This window comes from Cenococcum geophilum (assembly GCF_001692895.1).
Source record: "Cenococcum geophilum 1.58 unplaced genomic scaffold K441scaffold_85, whole genome shotgun sequence".
Lineage (NCBI taxonomy): Eukaryota > Fungi > Ascomycota > Dothideomycetes > Gloniales > Gloniaceae > Cenococcum > Cenococcum geophilum.
Genome location: NW_027137643.1, coordinates 213087 through 231555, shown reverse-complemented (window position 1 = coordinate 231555; position 18469 = coordinate 213087). Strand labels below are relative to the sequence as shown.

The window sequence follows — 18469 nt, the reverse complement described above, 5'->3', positions numbered from 1 at the left end:
GATACCGTGCTAAGCCATTGCCTCGCTACCAGACGGCATCATCTCTGCCTTCAGGGCCCGAGGCACCTCCTCTGAATCGTCAGGTGCGGAAGCACGTACTCCAGAAGCCTCCTCTACCTCCCTTTGTATTTTGACAATAGTCGTATAAGATGATGTAACGCCAAGTCATGGAGAGCTGTAATATAAACTTTTCTTCACGCCCATACCACCCAACCGAATACCAAGACCCACGGAGAACTCGAGACTGGAATGAGGAGCCCGTATATTTGCAAGGATCGTGCATATTATGGAGAGTCTATTGCGCTAATGGGGCGAGTTATAGCCGCAAAAAAGTTCCATAGCGTCGGAGCAGTATGCCGTGCATCGGCGACAATTTTATCAAGCATAATCTCCTTAACTATCTCCTCTTCATTGGGTTGTGCAAGTGGCCTTCTGCCCCACCACCATGCGTAGATGTACTTAAGAGATTCCAGCTCCCATTTAATTTGCCTGCACAATGGCTCTTGATGTAGCCGTCCTAGCTGCTGACCGCCATGTAATAGGAGCCGTTGTTCAACATTTGGATTCTCAAAGACTGCCCTCCAAAGCTTCTTTGCACGGCGATCTGTCGTATCGGTACTGCTGAAGGAGGGAGCGGTTACATAGTGTTCGATAAAAGTCGCGAAGCTCCACCCAAACTGTCGTAGCAGTGCAACAATTACAGCCACTCGATCACCGGTGGACAAAACAGTAGGCGGATCTCGAGTATTCTTCAAAACAGGCGGGTCGGTTTGAGTACCCTGGCTGCGGTAAGAATGCTGCTTCTTCGGTGGTTGACGTTTGGGACCGGCAGCTGCAGGTTGAGGACGCCGCACGCGACGACGCGATGATGGACTCGATTTCGGTAAACTGGGTAATGTAGTGTTCTTCTTTGCGGTTGATCTGGTTATTCTAGCCATTGTAAATAACTTGAAGTATTGTGGAAGTTGATAAATTTTGGCTTAGAGTAGGTGCATGTCAAATTACCCCCTGAGCATCTGTTTTGACTTCGAATCGTGTACCTTCCGATGAAGGTTAGACCTAAAACGGTTTGGTACGTGGTTAAACATCGGCAGAACGTCTGCCGAGATAAGTGATTTGCTTAGTCAAGCTGTGTGGGTTTCATTCGGGTATGAGCTGAGTAGTAGTGCCGTCTTTTCGGTTCTTTTGACCACAGCTAGAGAATGGACATTTGGAAGTTGAGAATGACAAAATTTCTTCAGTAGCACAATTCTGTGTAGGTAGAATTAGAGATTAAGGAGCATAGGGTGAAGTGTGATTCATTCAACCATTATTATTCAAGTCTTCCTTTAGATAGGGCTCTTACGGCTTTTAAGAGAGCTTGTTAGACCCGGCTTGGTATGACAGACTAGATTTTCATAGCAGAAATTACTTTTTCAGTTATTGCTACTGGTAACCACCCTGATGGCCTGTAAGAGCTTGCCTAAAGAGCTTGCGTGGCAGTGACTAAACTACTCGCAACGGAAATTTCAACAGGTAATAGTTGATGATGTCAGCAAGGTAAAACATCACAAACATTAGTCATAATCACAGTGAGAAAAACACCTGTGATGATAAGAGTGATGAATGCCAGAGAATGAAGAGAGCCGCGCAAGCGGCAGGTTAAAAATGTATCGACGGCTTAAATTGATATAGAATACCATTGAGCATAAAACCGGGAAAAAGAGAGCGGATGGATGAATTTTAGATTTGAGCTGTGCACGCGACCTAAATCTCAATCGGTCGAGACAGATTTCAAGGCGGTTTCTGATGCTGTTCGATCATCGAAGACGAGAGAGGCCGAGTGTTCATGATTGGCGAGATAAGCTCCGCAAAATATATGTGCAGTCAGAGAGTAACCAACAAGTTTCGCTCGATCTTCTACTTGAGCGGGATGAAATTGGAAGGATCACAACGGTAAGACCGTTTGGACTGTGTCTCGGCACTGCAGATCATCCGTTCTTCCCCACAGAGAAGGGTTTCTACTTTTAATCTAGACTTCTCTCGCATTCCCTAGATGATCAGATGGAAAGCCTAGAAGGAATGATTGAAGAGGCAAACGATATCTGATTTCTTTTGCAGCTACATCAGCCTGCATGGAGCGACTGCATATGATAGACGTGCCTGAGAGGCTAGAAGGTGTGATAGACAATAATGGGCTTATATCATTGGCTTGGTATATCGCTGAGGCCGCTCGCTTGCATTTAACAGGCGAACCTTGTCGGGATACGAAAAGCGTGCTTTGCCACGAGGGCAAGGTGGTCGCGACGACCCAGTCATGCTGCACTGATAGTAAAGATTGAGCTCAGCTGCGAGCCATAGACGCAGAAGAGGATCTGGGGAGACGAGAGCCCAGGAAAAAGCAAGGAAGTGAGATTCGCCAGGTTTAACGCGTTTGGCAGCCGAGGAGATGTTTGGGCTTCGGAAAGTTTGATAGCGAAGTGTGGTTGTCGTTGAAGTTTGATAACGAAAGATGCGCGAAAAGTGGAAAGGAAAATGTGGGAAGGCTGAGGCGAGATAGAAGATTGTGAACTCTGTGCCCCAGCAGGTGGATAACTTGGCTTGGCAGAGGAAAGCTAGAAAAACCCGTTACAAATTACGACGGAGCCTCCAGGCGAAAGCAAAATTCAGTCAGCTCCCTGGATATCGGATGGAACAGGAACGGGGTTGCGGAAATGGGCCGGCGGCGTGTGATGTTTTGTTTGAGACAGGAAGATGTTCACGGAGATTATTTCAACGTACTACGAAAAGGTACGAGACATGTAGAGGCAAGCGTCAGCACACGACAAAAGCTGTTACCTCAAGCCATCGAGTCAATTAGCCGTTCCCGTACCCCGCCAATCTTATCTCGGGCCCAAGCCAGATTCGCGATGCGTGGGAGAGCCCGGGAAAGGGTCAGCTGGCAGGATTCGGAGAATGCAACATGGCTAAGGCGCACCGTTGCCATGGTGGGGGAGAGGCGATTGCGCCGCTGACTCGCAAGGCTTCGGGGGCGTTGGAAAAGGGAAAGAAGGGAAAGAAAAATGAGAAAATGCAGTGCCTGGCGACATTACAGGAAGCCATCGAGCAACACCGTCATAGCAAGGCTTGATACGGGGCGATAGGCGCTGTGGAGTAGACCCAAGCTCCGCGTCCTAGTCTGCCACCGCCTGCATGGGGGCGCCCGGCCAAGGTCCCGCGCAGGACATCACCCGCCCGTTCGGAGCTAGGCACCCTCAAAACCTTCGTTATGGTTGCATGCAGACAGACACCGGACTCGCCGTGCTACACCTCTTGATAGTGCTTTTGCCAATTGTGCCAATCACAGGGTCCGCGCACATGGTTTGAAGCTGCCCATCACTGTGCAACGGACGTGCACAAGGAAATTTTTGATCCAGGTGCAGCGTCGCCCTGGATCGAGAGCCGAGAACTCTGCCACAACTTTGGGGAATCTGGCTGGAGTACGATAAGGCTGCCCTACCATATCGCTGAAACTCAACTCCTACTGGCCCGTTAGTCGGTCCAAGCCGAGAAAACTTTCGTTTTGGGGTCTACTTTCCCTTTGTACTGAGGCTCACCCATCTCGAGTATATATGGCATGTCTCGCACCCACTCTGAGGATGGCCCCAGCATCGAGCTTTCGGATTATCCCCAGCGTCTCTCCAGTTCAGCTTCAGTCGACTCGGATTCGGGTCCTGAAGCTTGTGTTGGCAAAACGGATCTACAGGAGCGGCAGCCTCTGATCCCAACTTCCTCCTCATCCTCGTCTTCTACACCACGTGATAGCTGCGGGGAAATATACCAAGCGTCTTCTAGCCGCTCATATATTCCCAGACCAGCCTTCGCACCCGCAGACGAGGACTCAGTTTTCGACTTCATCATGGAGAAAGTTCGGGACACCAAAGTCGGCCACTACCTCGACAAACTCGCTGTTGAGAGCGAGCCGGGCCTCACCACGGCCCAGCTTATGCTCATCAACCACGACTTGAAACCCGTAGAGCCGGAACGCCGCCAATGGGGTCCCTGGAATTTCGTCGGTTTCTGGGTCGGTATGTTAACATCCCCAGAAGCTTCTTAAGCAAGCTTCTTCATGGTTACTGCTTAGGGACTGACACACGGATCAGCTGATTCCTTCAACATTAACACCTGGATGATTTCGTCGTCTATGATTGTTGCCGGCCTGTCCTGGTGGCAGTCGTGGCTTTGCGTCTGGATTGGTTACGCCATCTCTGCCGCTTTCGTTTGCAGTACCGGTCGAATCGGTGCTACGTACCATATTCCTTTCCCCGTTGTCAGTCGTTCTTCCTTTGGCATTTGGGGCGCGTTATGGCCTGTTTTCAACAGAGCCGCAATGGCTTGCATCTGGTATGGTGTGCAAGCCTGGATTGGAGGTAAGCTTATAGTTCCTCCTTTAACACATTGGAGGCCGGCTAACGGGTATAAAGGAAACTGTGTTTATCTTATGATTCGAGCTATTTGGAACAATTGGAGACCTGTAAGACCACTGAATCCCAGAGCTTAACAACATTGCTAACAAAGCTGTTGTAAAGGACAACATCCACAACGGCATTCCCGCTTCTGGCACTAACACCGTCATGTTCGCCAGCTTCTTCCTCTTCTGGGCTGGCAGTTTACCCGCCATTTGGTTCCCCGTCCACCAAATCAGGCATCTTTTCACAGTCAAGGCCTTCTTCGTCCCCACCGCTGGCATTGCATTCTTCATCTGGGCCATCGTGCGCGCCAAAGGCATTGGCCCCATCGTCCATCAACCGGGCACCGCACACGGAAGCGAGCTCGGCTGGCAAATGGTAAAAGGCATCATGAGCTCCATCGCCAACTTCGCCACCCTCATCGTCAACGACCCCGATTTCGCCCGTTTCGCCCAGAAGCCCCGCGACGCGCTGTGGTCGCAGCTCTTCACGATTCCGATCGGCTTCGCCGTGACATCCTTCATCGGCATCATCGTGTCGTCGTCGTCGACCGTCATCTTCGGCGGCGACCCGATCTGGAACCCGCTCGACCTGCTCGAGCGCTTCCTGATCGAGGGCGGCTCCGGCCAGCGCTTCGGCGTCTTCATCATCGCCACGGCCTTCACCCTCGCCCAGCTCGGCACCAACATCGCCGCCAACTCCGTCTCCGCCGGCACGGACATGACGGCGCTGCTGCCGCGCTTCCTGAACATCCGCCGCGGCGGCTACATCTGCGCCGCAGTCGGGCTGGCCATGTGTCCGTGGAACCTGCTCAAGTCGTCCAACTCCTTCACGACGTACCTCTCCGCCTACTCCGTCTTCCTGTCCTCGATCGCCGGCGTCATCGTCTGCGACTACTACGTCGTGCGCAAGGGCTACATGGAGATCAAAGAGCTCTACTCGGGCAAGACGACGGGGCCATACTACTACACGCTGGGGATCCACTGGCGCGGCTACGCAGCCTACATCGCCGGCATCCTCATCAACGTGGTCGGGTTCGCCGGCGCCATCGGCCGCAAGGTCCCCGCCGGCGCGACGTACATCTACGACCTGAACTTCTTCTGCGGCTTCATCGTCGCCGGCGCCGTCTACGTCGGCTTGTGCAAGGCGTTTCCGGTCCCCGCCTGCAGCGATACGTGGCTCGAGGTCGGGGATGAGATCCGCAATGTCAGCGTCGCGTATGGCGCCGATAGCAATTCGGAGGCGTATGATGAGGAGGTCGTGGTGGGTGGGAATGGGAAGGGCAGGGTGGAGGAGGGGCGGAAGATTTTCTGAGCCCCGTCCCTTGTGTATAAGCGTTGGCGTTTTGAATTGGAGTGCTGCTTTGGGTATGCGAGGGAGGGATGAGCTGGGTACGACAGCTGGAGGGGGGGTGTGAGGGGATGTGAGGGGGGGGAGGGAGCGCGCTGTGATGTTTACGATACCATTGTCTGGAGATTCTGTCGTTTTGGGCCTGGAAGCTTGTCGCCAGGAAAGACGGGGGACCTGAGCTCCCGCAAGCTGAATCTAAATTTTCTTCGCCGCCCCCTTGTGATGGCTATCTACTGTCATATGGGAGGATCGAGCGGCATGATCAAGTGGCATGATCCAATGGGTGGAGCTTAGTCGTCCCGCTCCCCGAGTGAATGATAGGAAGGCATGCTGTTGCCATAGTGAACCAAACCTCGACTTCGATAATTTACATACGACTACCAACTACCGACTACCAAGGAAATTCACGAGACAGAAAGATGATTAGTGCCTAGGCGTGGTTGCGCTCCACTCTAATGTCTGATTGCACTTCTGATGCATGGGCGGTGCAACAAGCCCGCACAATCTAGGCTCTAGCCATCTGGTACAGTGATGGAGGAGCTGCTCGATAAAGTCCTCGAAAACAACACTATCTATAGATTCCTAGAATACACGTGCTAGAAGAATGTCATCCTACGAGTACGCAGGCAGAAACTGATACCGCTGTTCATGCCGGAACCGGGTAATTTTGACAGGTGTCATGCCGAGGGGAGACTAAACAGTCCATCTGAGGCCAATCCGTCTGTCACAGCCATATTCATCCACGTATACGAGGTGGCATGAGCGGAAAGACAAGAGGTTATATAGATAGAAGTCCCGCAGATCGGGATTCTGCTCCTTCGCTACTCAGCGGGCTGCCTTCTTTAACCAGCCAATTGAAGACAACGCCCTACTAATGCTAGATTTTTGTGGCAAGGACCTCGAATCCATCCCACAAAAAGACCGCCATTTCGTCGAGATATAGGTCGGGCTTTTCGAGTAGATATTCGTGAAGAGTATCGAGCATAGGAGGAGTGATGGATCGAGGGCGTCCTCCGCCATTAAATGGCGCTCTAGTGGTGCCAAAGCAACGAAGGTTTGAGCGGATTGCATTGACCGAATGGGGACTGCAACCGGCAGCATCAGCCATTTAGTCAGTCTTCAGGGGCTTGCTGATGAATCTGCGAGGCTGCGAGGTTCGGCGCCATGTCAGGCGTTTAGTTGCTAATATACTGCTAGGTAGACTGGCACAGTTTCTGAAAATTCCGAAATGGAGTACAGTCAAACCCCCTTAATACGATATGGGGTATATAACGATATCCTCTACATTACGATCTACACCCCTTAATCAAGCCATTTTTGGTGTAATATTACGATAATCTGACTTTTGGCGATATCGTTAAGGTAGCTCTACCAAAATCGTTGTAACTAGATAAGATTTTGTATGGGGAGAGCCCTATTTAGCCCATACAGTAGGTGTCTTATACCATTTTAGGGTAGTTGGCCTCCCTTTTTCTGCTTATTAACGCATCACGTGACTATTTAGTATAACAATACCATTGGTATTACGATATGCTCGGCTGCAAAAACGGTATCGTATTAAAGAGGTTTTACTGTAGTGGAATGGTCGGCGGGCACAGTCTTGGCATTCCGATTCACGTGACAAAACTGTTCGAGTCTCTAGCTCTCTCACTTTGGATGGATTCGTGAGTTTCCCGTAGGAGTTAGAATTGGGCTGAGCCTGCATGAGTGCGCAGAGTGGCTGATGGAGCTGCTACAGGATGTGGCTCAGGAGATGTACAATCCCAGAAAGAGTAAAAATTGCTTGAAGTTCCTTGCTTTCTGACTAGTTACTAGTTCCCCATACTTTGGACCGCCCGTGATGGTGGGACTTCAACCTCTTCACCACATGCATTTCCTGTCCGCTGACCAATGCTGCAACTGGTCTTCGTGGCTTTGACTAACATCCTCCTTATCACCTCATTGATCTCGCTGCTGTCGAACAGTCTAACCAAAGCAAGAAAGACTCCATTCTGTCGTCTGGTCATTGTATCGCCCTAGTAATGGTCTTGGCAAAATGGTTGGACAAGACCAAATATTTTTACAACCCTTGCAATCACATGGAACACCAACGCTAGCCGAATGGATTCCAGCTACAGTACCTCCCTCCGCCTTTTCGCATTAGAGAATCTGCACTTGAGAGAATCTCGCGTAGGCCGGCGTGGTTTGTGCCTGAAACAATCGCAAGGCGTGCTGCTTACGCCCCACCCACAAAATATAGGCCATTTATGCAGCCACCGGCCGCCGCATCAACGAATATCCTTGCACTGCCCCACATCAATCCACCACCTACCGAGCTCATCTCTTCAACTATTTCTACCTGCCGACATAGTCGCAGCTCTTCGGCTGCTCAGTGCGATATAATGTGCTCATTTCTATTTTGTTGATTTCCTTCTCTAGAGCTCTCTGAAAATCTGATCATAATAATGCGTCTTTTGAAACCTGAAGACGATGGCGAGTTCAGCCTGGTCGAGTTTATTGGCGATAAGATTCCACAGTATGCTATACTTTCGCATACTTGGGGAGCAGACGGCGAAGAGGTTACATTCAAAGACCTAATGGAAGGTACTGGCAAAAGCAAGACTGGCCACCAAAAGATTCGGTTCTGTGGAGAACAAGTTGCCACCGACGGTTTACAATACTTCTGGGTCGACACTTGTTGCATTGATAAATCAAGCAGCGCTGAACTTTCAGAGGCTATTAACTCTATGTTTCGCTGGTACCATGNTGCGGTTAAATGCTACGTGTATCTGCTAGACGTTTCAATCAGTGGCTCTATTAAGAACGATCAGTTCTCCCAGACGTGGGAACCAGCTTTTCGGAAAAGTAGATGGTTTACTCGGGGCTGGACACTTCAAGAGCTTATTGCTCCGGCATCAGTTGAATTCTTCTCCGTGGAGGGCGAGCGACTCGGTGATAAGAAATCGCTAGAGCGACAAATTCACGAGATAACAGGAATTACCGCTCAAGCTCTTCAAGGAAGCCCTTTATCTCATTTTAGCGTTAATGAGCGAATGTCATGGGCAGCAAAACGTGAGACAGAACGCGAAGAAGACGCAGCATACTCTCTACTAGGCATTTTTGACATCCATATGCCGCTCATCTACGGCGAAGGGCGGGATAAGGCGTTGGGTCGGCTTCACAAGGAGATTAGAGAATCTTTAACGGATAAATCGCCCGCTCTACCACCAGCGCTCTCCTCGAAGCACGAAGACGCGTTCAAACGTCAAGAAGGTACGGCATTCATGAGTTTATCATATTTACTAATTCTCATGACTCAGCTAATGACGCTCCTTGGATCGTGCCATTCGAACGAAATCCCCGCTTTACCGGTCGTGAGTCCCAGCTCGCAAAGCTTGAAGAAACGCTATTCGTTGGAGGTCAAACCGCAAAGGTCGCAGTCATGGGGCTTGGCGGTGTAGGCAAGACGCAGCTAGTGCTCGAGCTAATCTACCGGATAAGAGAAAACGACAAAAATTGCTCAGTCATCTGGATACCCGCGACTAGCACAGAAAGTCTTCATCAAGCGTATGTGGACGCTGTTCGACAACTCAGCATACCCGGTTGGGAAGAGGATAAGGCAGACGTAAAGGGACTTGTACAAGGTTACCTGAGCAAGGAAAGCGCAGGTCGGTGGCTCCTGGTGTTTGACAACGCTGACGACATTAATATGTGGATGGCCAAGTCAGAGTCTGAGCCGGGATCCGGCCGTTTGATTGAGTACTTGCCAAGAAGTAATCAGGGGTCCATCGTCTTCATGACGCGCGACAGGAAGACAGCTGTCAAGCTCGCACATCAGAATGTGATGGAGGTGCCGAAGATGAACGAAGAAGTAGCTAAACAGCTGCTGCAGAAGTATTTGATCAATCTGGATCTTACCAAAAACCAACCAGATACGGATTCCCTGCTTGCACAACTCACTTACCTGCCACTAGCCATTGTTCAGGCAGCGGCATACATCAACAAGAACCATATAACACCTGCAGATTATCTGTCACTCCTAACTGATCAAGAAGAGGAGGTTATCGATCTCCTTAGCGAGGAATTCGAGGATGACGGGAGATACCACAATGTGAAGAACCCGGTGGCCACGACGTGGCTAATCTCGTTCGACCAGATCCGGCATCGCGATCCTCTAGCAGCCGACTGCCTGTCATTCATGGCCTGCATAGACCCAAAGGATATTCCGCAGTCTCTTCTTCCGGCAGGCACACCTCGGAAGAAAGAGATAGATGCAATCGGGACGCTCGACGCCTACTCCTTCATCATTAGGCGACCGGCAGACCTGGCTTTTGATCTTCATCGGCTAGTGCATCTCGCGACGCGGAACTGGCTTCGAAAAGAGGGGCTGATTGCTCAATGGACCGAAAGGGCTATTTCACGGCTAGAAGAAGTGTTCCCAGACCACGACCACAAGAACAGAAGCCTGTGGAGAACATACCTACCACACGCGCGCTATGCGCTACTGTCTGATCTCGTCGACAAAAATGAAGAGATCAGAATGAATCTAACGTGGAGATTTGGGATGTGCCTATATAGTGATGGGCGATACAATGAGGCCGAGGTTTCGTTTATAGAAGTGGCGGAGAGGCGAAAGAAGGTGCTAGGCGCGGAGCATCCAGACACGCTGACCAGCATGGCTAACCTGGCGTCGACGTACAGGAATCAAGGGCGGTGGAAGGAGGCCGAAGAGCTATNTGTGCAAGCGATGGAGACGAGAAAGAGGGTGCTTGGGGCGGAGCATCCAGACACGCTAACCAGCATGGCTAACCTGGCGTCGACGTTTTGGAATCAAGGGCGGTGGAAGGAGGCCGAAGACCTATTTGTGCAAGCGATGGAGACGAGAAAAGGGGTGCTTAGGGCGGAGCATCCTTCCACGCTAACCAGCATGGCCAACCTAGCGTCGACGTACAGGAATCAAGGGCGGTGGAAGGAGGCCGAAGAGCTAGAGGTGCAAGTGATGGAGACGAGAAAGGGGTGCTTGGGGCGGAGCATCCAGACACGCTGACCAGCATGACTAACCTGGCGTCGACGTACAGGAATCAAGGGCGGTGGAAAGAGGCCGAAGAGCTAGAGGTGCAAGTGATGGAGGACGAGTTCAAGGGTACTTGGGGCGGAGCATCCAGACACGCTAACCAGCATGGCTAACCTGGCGTCGACGTTTTGGAATCAAGGGCGGTGGAAGGAGGGCCGAAGACCTATTTGTGCAAGCGATGGAGACGAGTTCAAGGGTGCTTGGGCGGAGCATCCCAGACACGCTAACCAGCATGGCTAACCTGCGTCGACGTACAGGAATCAAGGCGGTGGAAGGAGGCCGAAGAGCTATTTGTGCAAGTGATGGAGACGAGTTTAAAGGGTGCTTGGGGCGGAGCATCCAGACACGCTGGCCAGCATGGCTAACCTGGCGTCAACGTACAGGAATCAAGGGCGGTGGAAGGAGGCCGAAGAGCTATTTGTTGCAAGTGATGGAGATGAGTTCAAGGGTGGCTTGGGGCGGAGCATCCAGACACCGCTGACCAGCATGGCTAACCTGGCGTCGACGTACAGGAATCAAGGGCGGTGAACAAGGCCAAAGAGCTAGAGGTGCAAGTGGTGGAGACGAGAAAGAGGGTGCTTGGGGCGGAGCATCCAGACACGCTGACCAGCATGGCTAACCTAGCGTCAACGTACAGGAATCAAGGGCGGTGGAAGGAGGCCGAAGAGCTATTTGTGCAAGCGATGGAGATAAGTTCAAGGGTGCTTGGGGCGGAGCATCCAGACACGCTGACCAGCATGGCTAACCTGGCGTCGACGTTTTGGAATCAAGGGCGATTAAAGGAGGCCGAAGAGTTAGACGTGCAAGTAACGGAGACGGGAAAGAGGGTACTAGGTGCGGAGCATCCTTCCACGCTAACCAGCATGGCCAACCTGGCGTCGACGTACAGGAATCAAGGGCGATGGAAGGAGGCCAAAGAGCTGGACGTGCAAGTAATGGAGACGAGAAAGAGGGTACTAGGTGCGGAGCATCCAGACACGCTGACCAGTATGGCCAACCTTGCCCACACCTGGAAAGGCGAAGGCCGATATGCGGAGGCCCTTAAACTAATGGAGGAATGTATAAAACTTCAAGTTCAGATTATAGGTGTTGATCATCCCTATACTTTGTCTTTCTCTACAATATTAACTATGTGGCGAACAGAGAGGTTGAAGATTGGTACCTTAGCCGCCGAGGATCTAGATTCCTAATAGTTAGTAAAAATAGAAATAAACGTAATAAAAAATTCGTATTAAATATTATAATATGTCTAAAAGTCTATAGAAGGTTTATTCCTAAAACCCTAGCTATAAGCTAACTATTATTAGTTAAAGAGATACTAAGGTCTGCTTACCTGACCTGGGAAAGAAATTTGTTGGTAGGGGGGGGGGGGTACGTGGACATCCACAGGAGCTTCCTGAGATCACGTGATTGCTTTCGCCTGTTGTATATATTCTCATCCTTTGAGACTACTCCACCTTATGGAGTCCTCACACCACCATACACCTGCATTCCCGTGTGACAAAATTTCCCAGGTGCTCTAAAGGGGAAGCCGGTTTTATAAGCGACTATAACTAAATGTTTTAAAATTTGATTTCCGTCCTTTTCTATAAGCTACGTCTTGACTATAATTAATGGTTATAGTATATATGCTTAATATAATGGATTCTTTGGGTAATTATATATTTATAAATATATACTATAGCCCTATACTTAGAATGTTAAGGGAGGAGATATAGTATTTAAAAATGTCTATTCAAAGCGAAGTCACGCCTTCCCTCCGAACAGCAACATCAATATCTATCACAATCAGCCTTTCGGCTTTTCGCTTTGAAATAAGGCTTATTTGATAGAGAATTTGTTGTTCATTCGTCTTATAGCTTTGATAATACTATGCCGTACGGCGTTATGTTATCGTCGCGATAAAACGTCACCCCTGGAGGATCGCGAAGTTTCGCGTCGCGTCTTTCCACAGCAGCTGTTGATAAGTAGTCTTTCCTGATAATTTTTCCCATAGGGTTTTTTAACAGGTTTTGAATTGACGCTTTCCAGCTTCCTTCTCCTATCGTCGTTGTCGTTAATAGCCTTCGATATTACCTACCCGAACGGTTATTAATAATACTCTATGGGCGCAAAGAGACGATATATATTCCTACTCCTATATTGGTTATTGGGCGCAGGCCTTGTACCGCTAGGTTTGTTGTTAACAGCCTTTAATATTACCTAGGTTCTGGGTTACCCAAATGGTCTTTTAACGATACCCTACGGGCGCAAAAAAAAAGACGAGATATATTCCTACTTCTATATTGGTTGTGGGGCAGGCCTTGTACCGCTAGCTTCTAACGGTACACGTTGTTTGGGGCAATGAGTGTGTAATCATCTACCACTGCTTGAGATAGTAGGGAACCTACTATGCAATACAGCAGGCTGAGATGATTACCCTCTCCTCGGGCCTACACCCCCCAATACAATACACTATTTAGAATATATCTCTATCTCTGCGAGCAAGTGAATAGAATAAAAGGTAAGTTAGTTTCTAAAGTAATTATAAATTTTCGCGATCCAGCTATAACGCGGCTGATTGCCTATGCCTAAGTTTTATATAATATAGCTAGAAAACTACCATTAAATATAATATGTCAGGCCGATGACTGGCCTGGTGGAAATGATATATATGATGCTCTATGAGGAAGAATCTAAGGGGCTCGATGGCCCTGAGAAGATATCTACAAGATGGCCCGTGTGGTGTCACGTGACACGTCGCCGAGATCAAAGAGCCTGCCCAAGTACCCCCCTACCAACATAATAGATATGAAAGCTAAAGAAGTCCTATTTTATAGGTTTTTTTATAATAATTAGACGTTAAAAAAAGTAAGATTTAGGTATATTTCAGGCTCAGGCACTACTAAAGCTAGGACCATAAGCTCTCAGATCCTTTATGGAAGATTCATTTAGATAAGGAGCAGTATGCCCACACAAACGATCCACGGAGGGTCTGATTTATGAGATAACACCAACGCTGTATTCCATTTCCCACCACAACAAATCACGTGGCTGTAGAATCTACTCGAATTTAAATCTGCCTCGTATATTAACACCTCAGTGGCTTAGAGCGGGGAGGCGCCGAGAATGCGTTATGCAAAACATGGGGATTGTCATCATCAGCTGGAGTCAGAGCCCATCCACCCGGTTTCCTTCGCAGAGTTGGAAACCCTCTTTTTGGCCCAGGTCGATCGAGAGATCTATAAATTTCTACGCCAAAGTATATAGATGTAGGTGTCGACACGTTCATAAGCCCTTGGCCCTCGCGTGTAGCGGTCGTGATGCAAGATTGTAATATTTTAAGCAATAAGCGGGGTATATACGGGGTAAGAACCACTGGCCGTAGGCAGATCCATATACAAGACACCTATGCATCGATATAACCAATGGCTCTAGAGCCCTAGGTGGCCTATGCCTAAATCCATACATAGAAGGGTAAGCTTTGTAGAGATGTATAGCTTTAGGAGGGTGGGTTAAGAGCTATGGTGGATATCGGGTTCTAAGCCCGTCCCTTGTATACAAGCGTTGGCGTTTGAATTGGAGCGCTGCTTTGGGTATGTGAGGGGGTGGTGCGCTATGATTTTCAGGATACCCATGTCTGTAGAATCAGTCGTTTTGGGGCTGAAAGCATGGTGAAGAGAGAAATGAGTGCCGGGCTCCCGCCGGGCTCCTGCTGGGCTCCCGTTGGGCACCGGCTGTGCTGAATGCGAAATGTTTCTTCGCTGCCTTCTGCGATCCCTGTTTGTTGTCCTGGAACTGTGGAGCAGTCGGGTGCAGGGAGCTTCGGCGTTCTTTGGTGCTCTTCCAGTGGAGGATGGGAAAGGCATGGTGGGCTGCCTGTATCCATGCTGGACCCACACATACAAAACTAGGCAGCTGTGCTTCACGAGCTTCCACACCCACCGACAAGCCTTGCTGCGTGCGTCATTTCCGCTCCTACAAAAGGCCCTTCACAGCACAGACGTGCAAAAGCGGTACCTGCACCGCCACGAAATCGTGGCGCCAGGCAGTGACTTGACCGGCGGTTATTCTGCAGCTGCGAATAATGGCAAAATGAAATGGGGTAACAATGCTATAATATGCAGGAACACGAAAGCCATTTTCCATTATTCCCGACGCGTCGCTGTTGAGAAGATTACGGGATTAAACGCTACTCGTGTGCTACAATTCCTTGCGTCGTGCAATCAAGCGAGCGTTGTCGCTACTCGCCACTAATAAGAACGAGCAGGGGTGAAACCGGGCTGCCTGACTAACAATGAGCCGGTCCCTTTCGATGCTATTCTGTAGTACAGCTAGCGCTGGTGCGGAGGCGCAGAGTGAGTGCTCTGAGACGGGATTGTGGAAGGTGGTGTGTGGGGCTCAGATGTGCATCGAGAGAGTTACCGGACCCCAGCACCAAGCTGTTGGTAGCAAAGGGGTTGTGGTGGGTGCAGGAGACACTTAGGTGTACTAGCTCCCTGGAGGTGTTAGGGTGCGTAGATGAAGGCGAAGCGGAGGGGAGCAGAACTAACGGGTCTATGATTCTCAAAAAGGAAACTGTAGGCAGTCGACTTGCATGGAAGGGAAATCAAGGGCTGAAGTGGTTTCCATACCACGATTGACCTTGGCATTTCCCGCCTCTACAGGATGCCTTGTCAACGTGTGGGATACGATGATTCTTTACATAGGAGATCATTTGGTGTAAATTAGCCGCCGGGGACGTAGCGGCGAGTTGCATTCAGCCTCGCAGGCATCAGACCTACTGATCAAGTGGCGCAAGCTGGGTGTGGCCGCAGAGCTGACAGACAAGGACTGCTTCTAACTCTTCGGGAACTGAACAGATTGTGAGGGCTTGCTTATGCAAATGTTAATGAATTATGTCAATAGTTGGTTTCGAAAGATTTAATTACGCGAGAACCCTTAACCACGAGACATGCCATGCATGCCTCTTTCTCCAACAACGGCTTGGGTGTTAACAGATGCCAGCACCTCGACGAAGCCTTACGCCTATTCACCAAAAGTCTGACCCCTATGAGCAAATGCGTTACACCGGCACGGCAGGTATTCCAAATGGCAGCTGGGGTTGGGCGGCATGCACATCTAGAGCGCTCTCGGCTCGACAGAAAGCTCATTGAGCGGCCCTATCTGCTCTCAAACTGAAAGATAGCAACCATCAAACGGAACAGTATCCGAACAACCTTTACTTGTGCGCTCCGCCATTCTACCACTGCTGTTATGCCAAACATGGTGGCACAGTTTCCGCCAAAACCGGGCCGTCGTATTTAGTATAGCGTCGGCTTCAACATGCGTTGCTTTTATGATTCCTACTCTTTCCCAAGCACGACGCCCTTGTGGTTGAGAGGAGAAACACGCACGGCCCACATCGGCTCCTCGCTTTCCAAGTTAGTATATTGGTTTTTTTTTTCGAAGGATATGTTTCTAATGATCCGCGCCAATCTATTTCTTATCGATCCATCCGTGAATCCTTCTCTCTAACTCTATTCTAGAGTATAGTAAGTTACAAATTGTTGTTTATCACTAGGTTCTCCGTACACTCAAGTTGAACGAAAAGTATTAATTGATAATGTCCATTTATAATGTCCGTATCTCCTTGGAAACCGACTCCATAGTCGCGAGGCTGATAAGTAATTTCCGTCTAGGCTAACCAGTAAGATTTGGATTTTCAAGGTTCTTGCGCCATGCGGTGTGTGTTTGTGAGTGTGTGTGTGTTTGTATCGCAGCGCGTTTCTATCTGACCAGGGATACCATGTTCCCCGTTCCAGAGTCGCCTAGGAAAGAGGATGAAGAGTGAACATTAATGATAGCTCTTATCACCATGAGCCTCAGTGATAACCCTTTGGAGCTAACGCCTAAGCGTTTAGCTATTTAGAATCATCTCTCCCCAGCGATCAACCCTTTCCTTTTACTACCAACTTCCGCACCTCCAAAAGATTGCTTGACGCACCACTCCTCGAATAGCCTACCATGGCTGATGGTTGTGTCTCTCGTTTGAGTCCCCAATCCGCCGACTCGCTCGGCAGCACCTCTATATGTCTTCTATCTTCCGACGAATACAACGCCATGGTTGAGATGGGCCCCGCCGCACTCTGCTTCTACCCTGGTTACGAACTTCTGTACCGCACATGCTATCGATCATCCCAAGGAACAAACGAGTTCGGGAAAGATATAACCGCAGGGAGGTTGGTCGAAAGACCATTCAACACCCAGCTAGAATGGTATTAATCCGTCGTTCAATATGCTACAAACTACAAAATACCGTCACCATTCTTATCTGCCACTCCTGATCTCGTTCAGGCAATCGTTTAGGCTTGCCAAAACGAACACAAGAGGGGTGTCGGAATTTTCATCATTGACCCAAGGAAGTTGAAGCCTGGGAATATGATTGAAATGAATTCAGCACTGAAGGCTCTCGAAGGGCCTCCTGGTGAAGAATACAATACAGAGGTGTTGATTTGGCAAAATATACCAGCTGAAGCAGTGCTTTGTTACTGGTCATGGGAGGATCTCAAGAGAAGTGCTCTCTTCGATTTATTTCCATTTCTGAAGTCGGTTGGATTCTCGAAGACTGGCAAAATACGAGCCAGCAGGAAGGACAAGAGCGTGCCCTTGATACCCTCTGTCTCCGACATTGTCAACCTAGTGACTGGGCGGCTTCACATGGACGCCGATATTTTTGCTACGAAGCAGGTGGTGATGACCATGTTTGTATGGTCAAGAAGACTTCGCACCATGGAAGAAATCCGGCATTTTGAAAATAACGACTTTACCAAGCGCGACGAACACGAAATTGACAATGCCCTGTATGCGTCCAAGAGGCGTGATCCGCCCCTCAGCTTCAAAGACTGGTGGACGAGACGCGAGCCCCAGGCCCCGACCTCTTCTCTCAGTGGGCCTGATATCAGCCGGGTTATTGAAGGCTTCGGCACGCAGAAAGATTGATAATCATGTGGTTTCGGTTCAAAATACTCTCTTTACGTCGGCCTTCTTACCTCTCAATTTTGCTGATGTGGGGGGGAACACGCGGGATTGTCCATGTAAATGACTCTCAAAGAATCTCATGATGGACTTGGGTTTTCGGGGCTTTCAGTTTCTTTCTTTAAGTGGCTTCTCTTTGCATTTTGAAACAACGATCCTTTGGCATTAGCTGGTGCTCGTAACGAGCAAAATCTCGGCAACGCAACAAGTTATTAGTACCTTCGTATAAGTGATTATTCCTTTCTTTTCCCGTCCAGGGAAACTAGATTATATTATATAGATTATTACTAAATTCCGATATTTTGCATACCCTTCTAATGTACTATTGCCAAACTTCGTTGACACGCGATCGTTTTCGCGCACCGCTCCTATGACGTTTCCTCGCTACTCAAAACGCGTACTCCGCACCGCTCCGCGTCTACCCTACAACGCGTGTTGCCCACTACTACACGTGCGCTTGCACTCGAACCCTGAAATCAAGGATTACAGGTGACGCAAACCGCAAGCGGTTTGCCTAAAAAGAGCCTTAAGGAACGAAAGGTAGAAAATTTCAATAATGGAGTTCTAGAACTTTAAGAGCTTTATACTTCACGTCTACACGGCTATAGCGCGTCTCTAGAGCTCCGGAGCTCCATACCTCTAC

The 18469-nt window shown here is 49.5% G+C and overlaps 4 protein-coding genes across 4 annotated transcripts; all 4 read left to right on the top strand.

Annotated features, from left to right (window-relative positions):
* Window positions 1–3877: 3877 nt before the first annotated feature.
* K441DRAFT_593853 (uracil permease) lies at window positions 3878–5741 on the top strand (the record flags this gene model as incomplete). The annotated part of the gene is made up of 4 exons (XM_067644927.1): window positions 3878–4046; window positions 4122–4388; window positions 4443–4492; window positions 4548–5741. The coding sequence occupies 4 exons, from the start codon at window positions 3878–3880 to the stop codon at window positions 5739–5741; spliced, it is 1680 nt and encodes a 559-aa protein (XP_067496987.1).
* A 2358-nt stretch (window positions 5742–8099) lies between these two features.
* On the top strand, window positions 8100–12046 carry K441DRAFT_648384 (HET-domain-containing protein). The gene is made up of 3 exons (XM_067646889.1): window positions 8100–9029; window positions 9077–10772; window positions 11657–12046. The coding sequence occupies exons 1-3, from the start codon at window positions 8222–8224 to the stop codon at window positions 12018–12020; spliced, it is 2868 nt and encodes a 955-aa protein (XP_067496986.1). The 5' UTR covers window positions 8100–8221; the 3' UTR covers window positions 12021–12046.
* Window positions 12047–14212: 2166 nt separating this feature from the next.
* Window positions 14213–15295, top strand: K441DRAFT_742097 (uncharacterized protein; the record flags this gene model as incomplete). Its single annotated transcript, XM_067654381.1, has 2 exons — window positions 14213–15007; window positions 15144–15295. Exons 1-2 carry the CDS (start codon window positions 14563–14565, stop codon window positions 15293–15295), a joined length of 597 nt encoding a protein of 198 aa, XP_067496985.1. The 5' UTR covers window positions 14213–14562.
* A 1520-nt stretch (window positions 15296–16815) lies between these two features.
* K441DRAFT_682562 (uncharacterized protein) lies at window positions 16816–17790 on the top strand (the record flags this gene model as incomplete). Its single annotated transcript, XM_067651593.1, has 2 exons — window positions 16816–17030; window positions 17181–17790. The coding sequence occupies 2 exons, from the start codon at window positions 16816–16818 to the stop codon at window positions 17788–17790; spliced, it is 825 nt and encodes a 274-aa protein (XP_067496984.1).
* Between the last annotated feature and the right edge of the window lie 679 nt (window positions 17791–18469).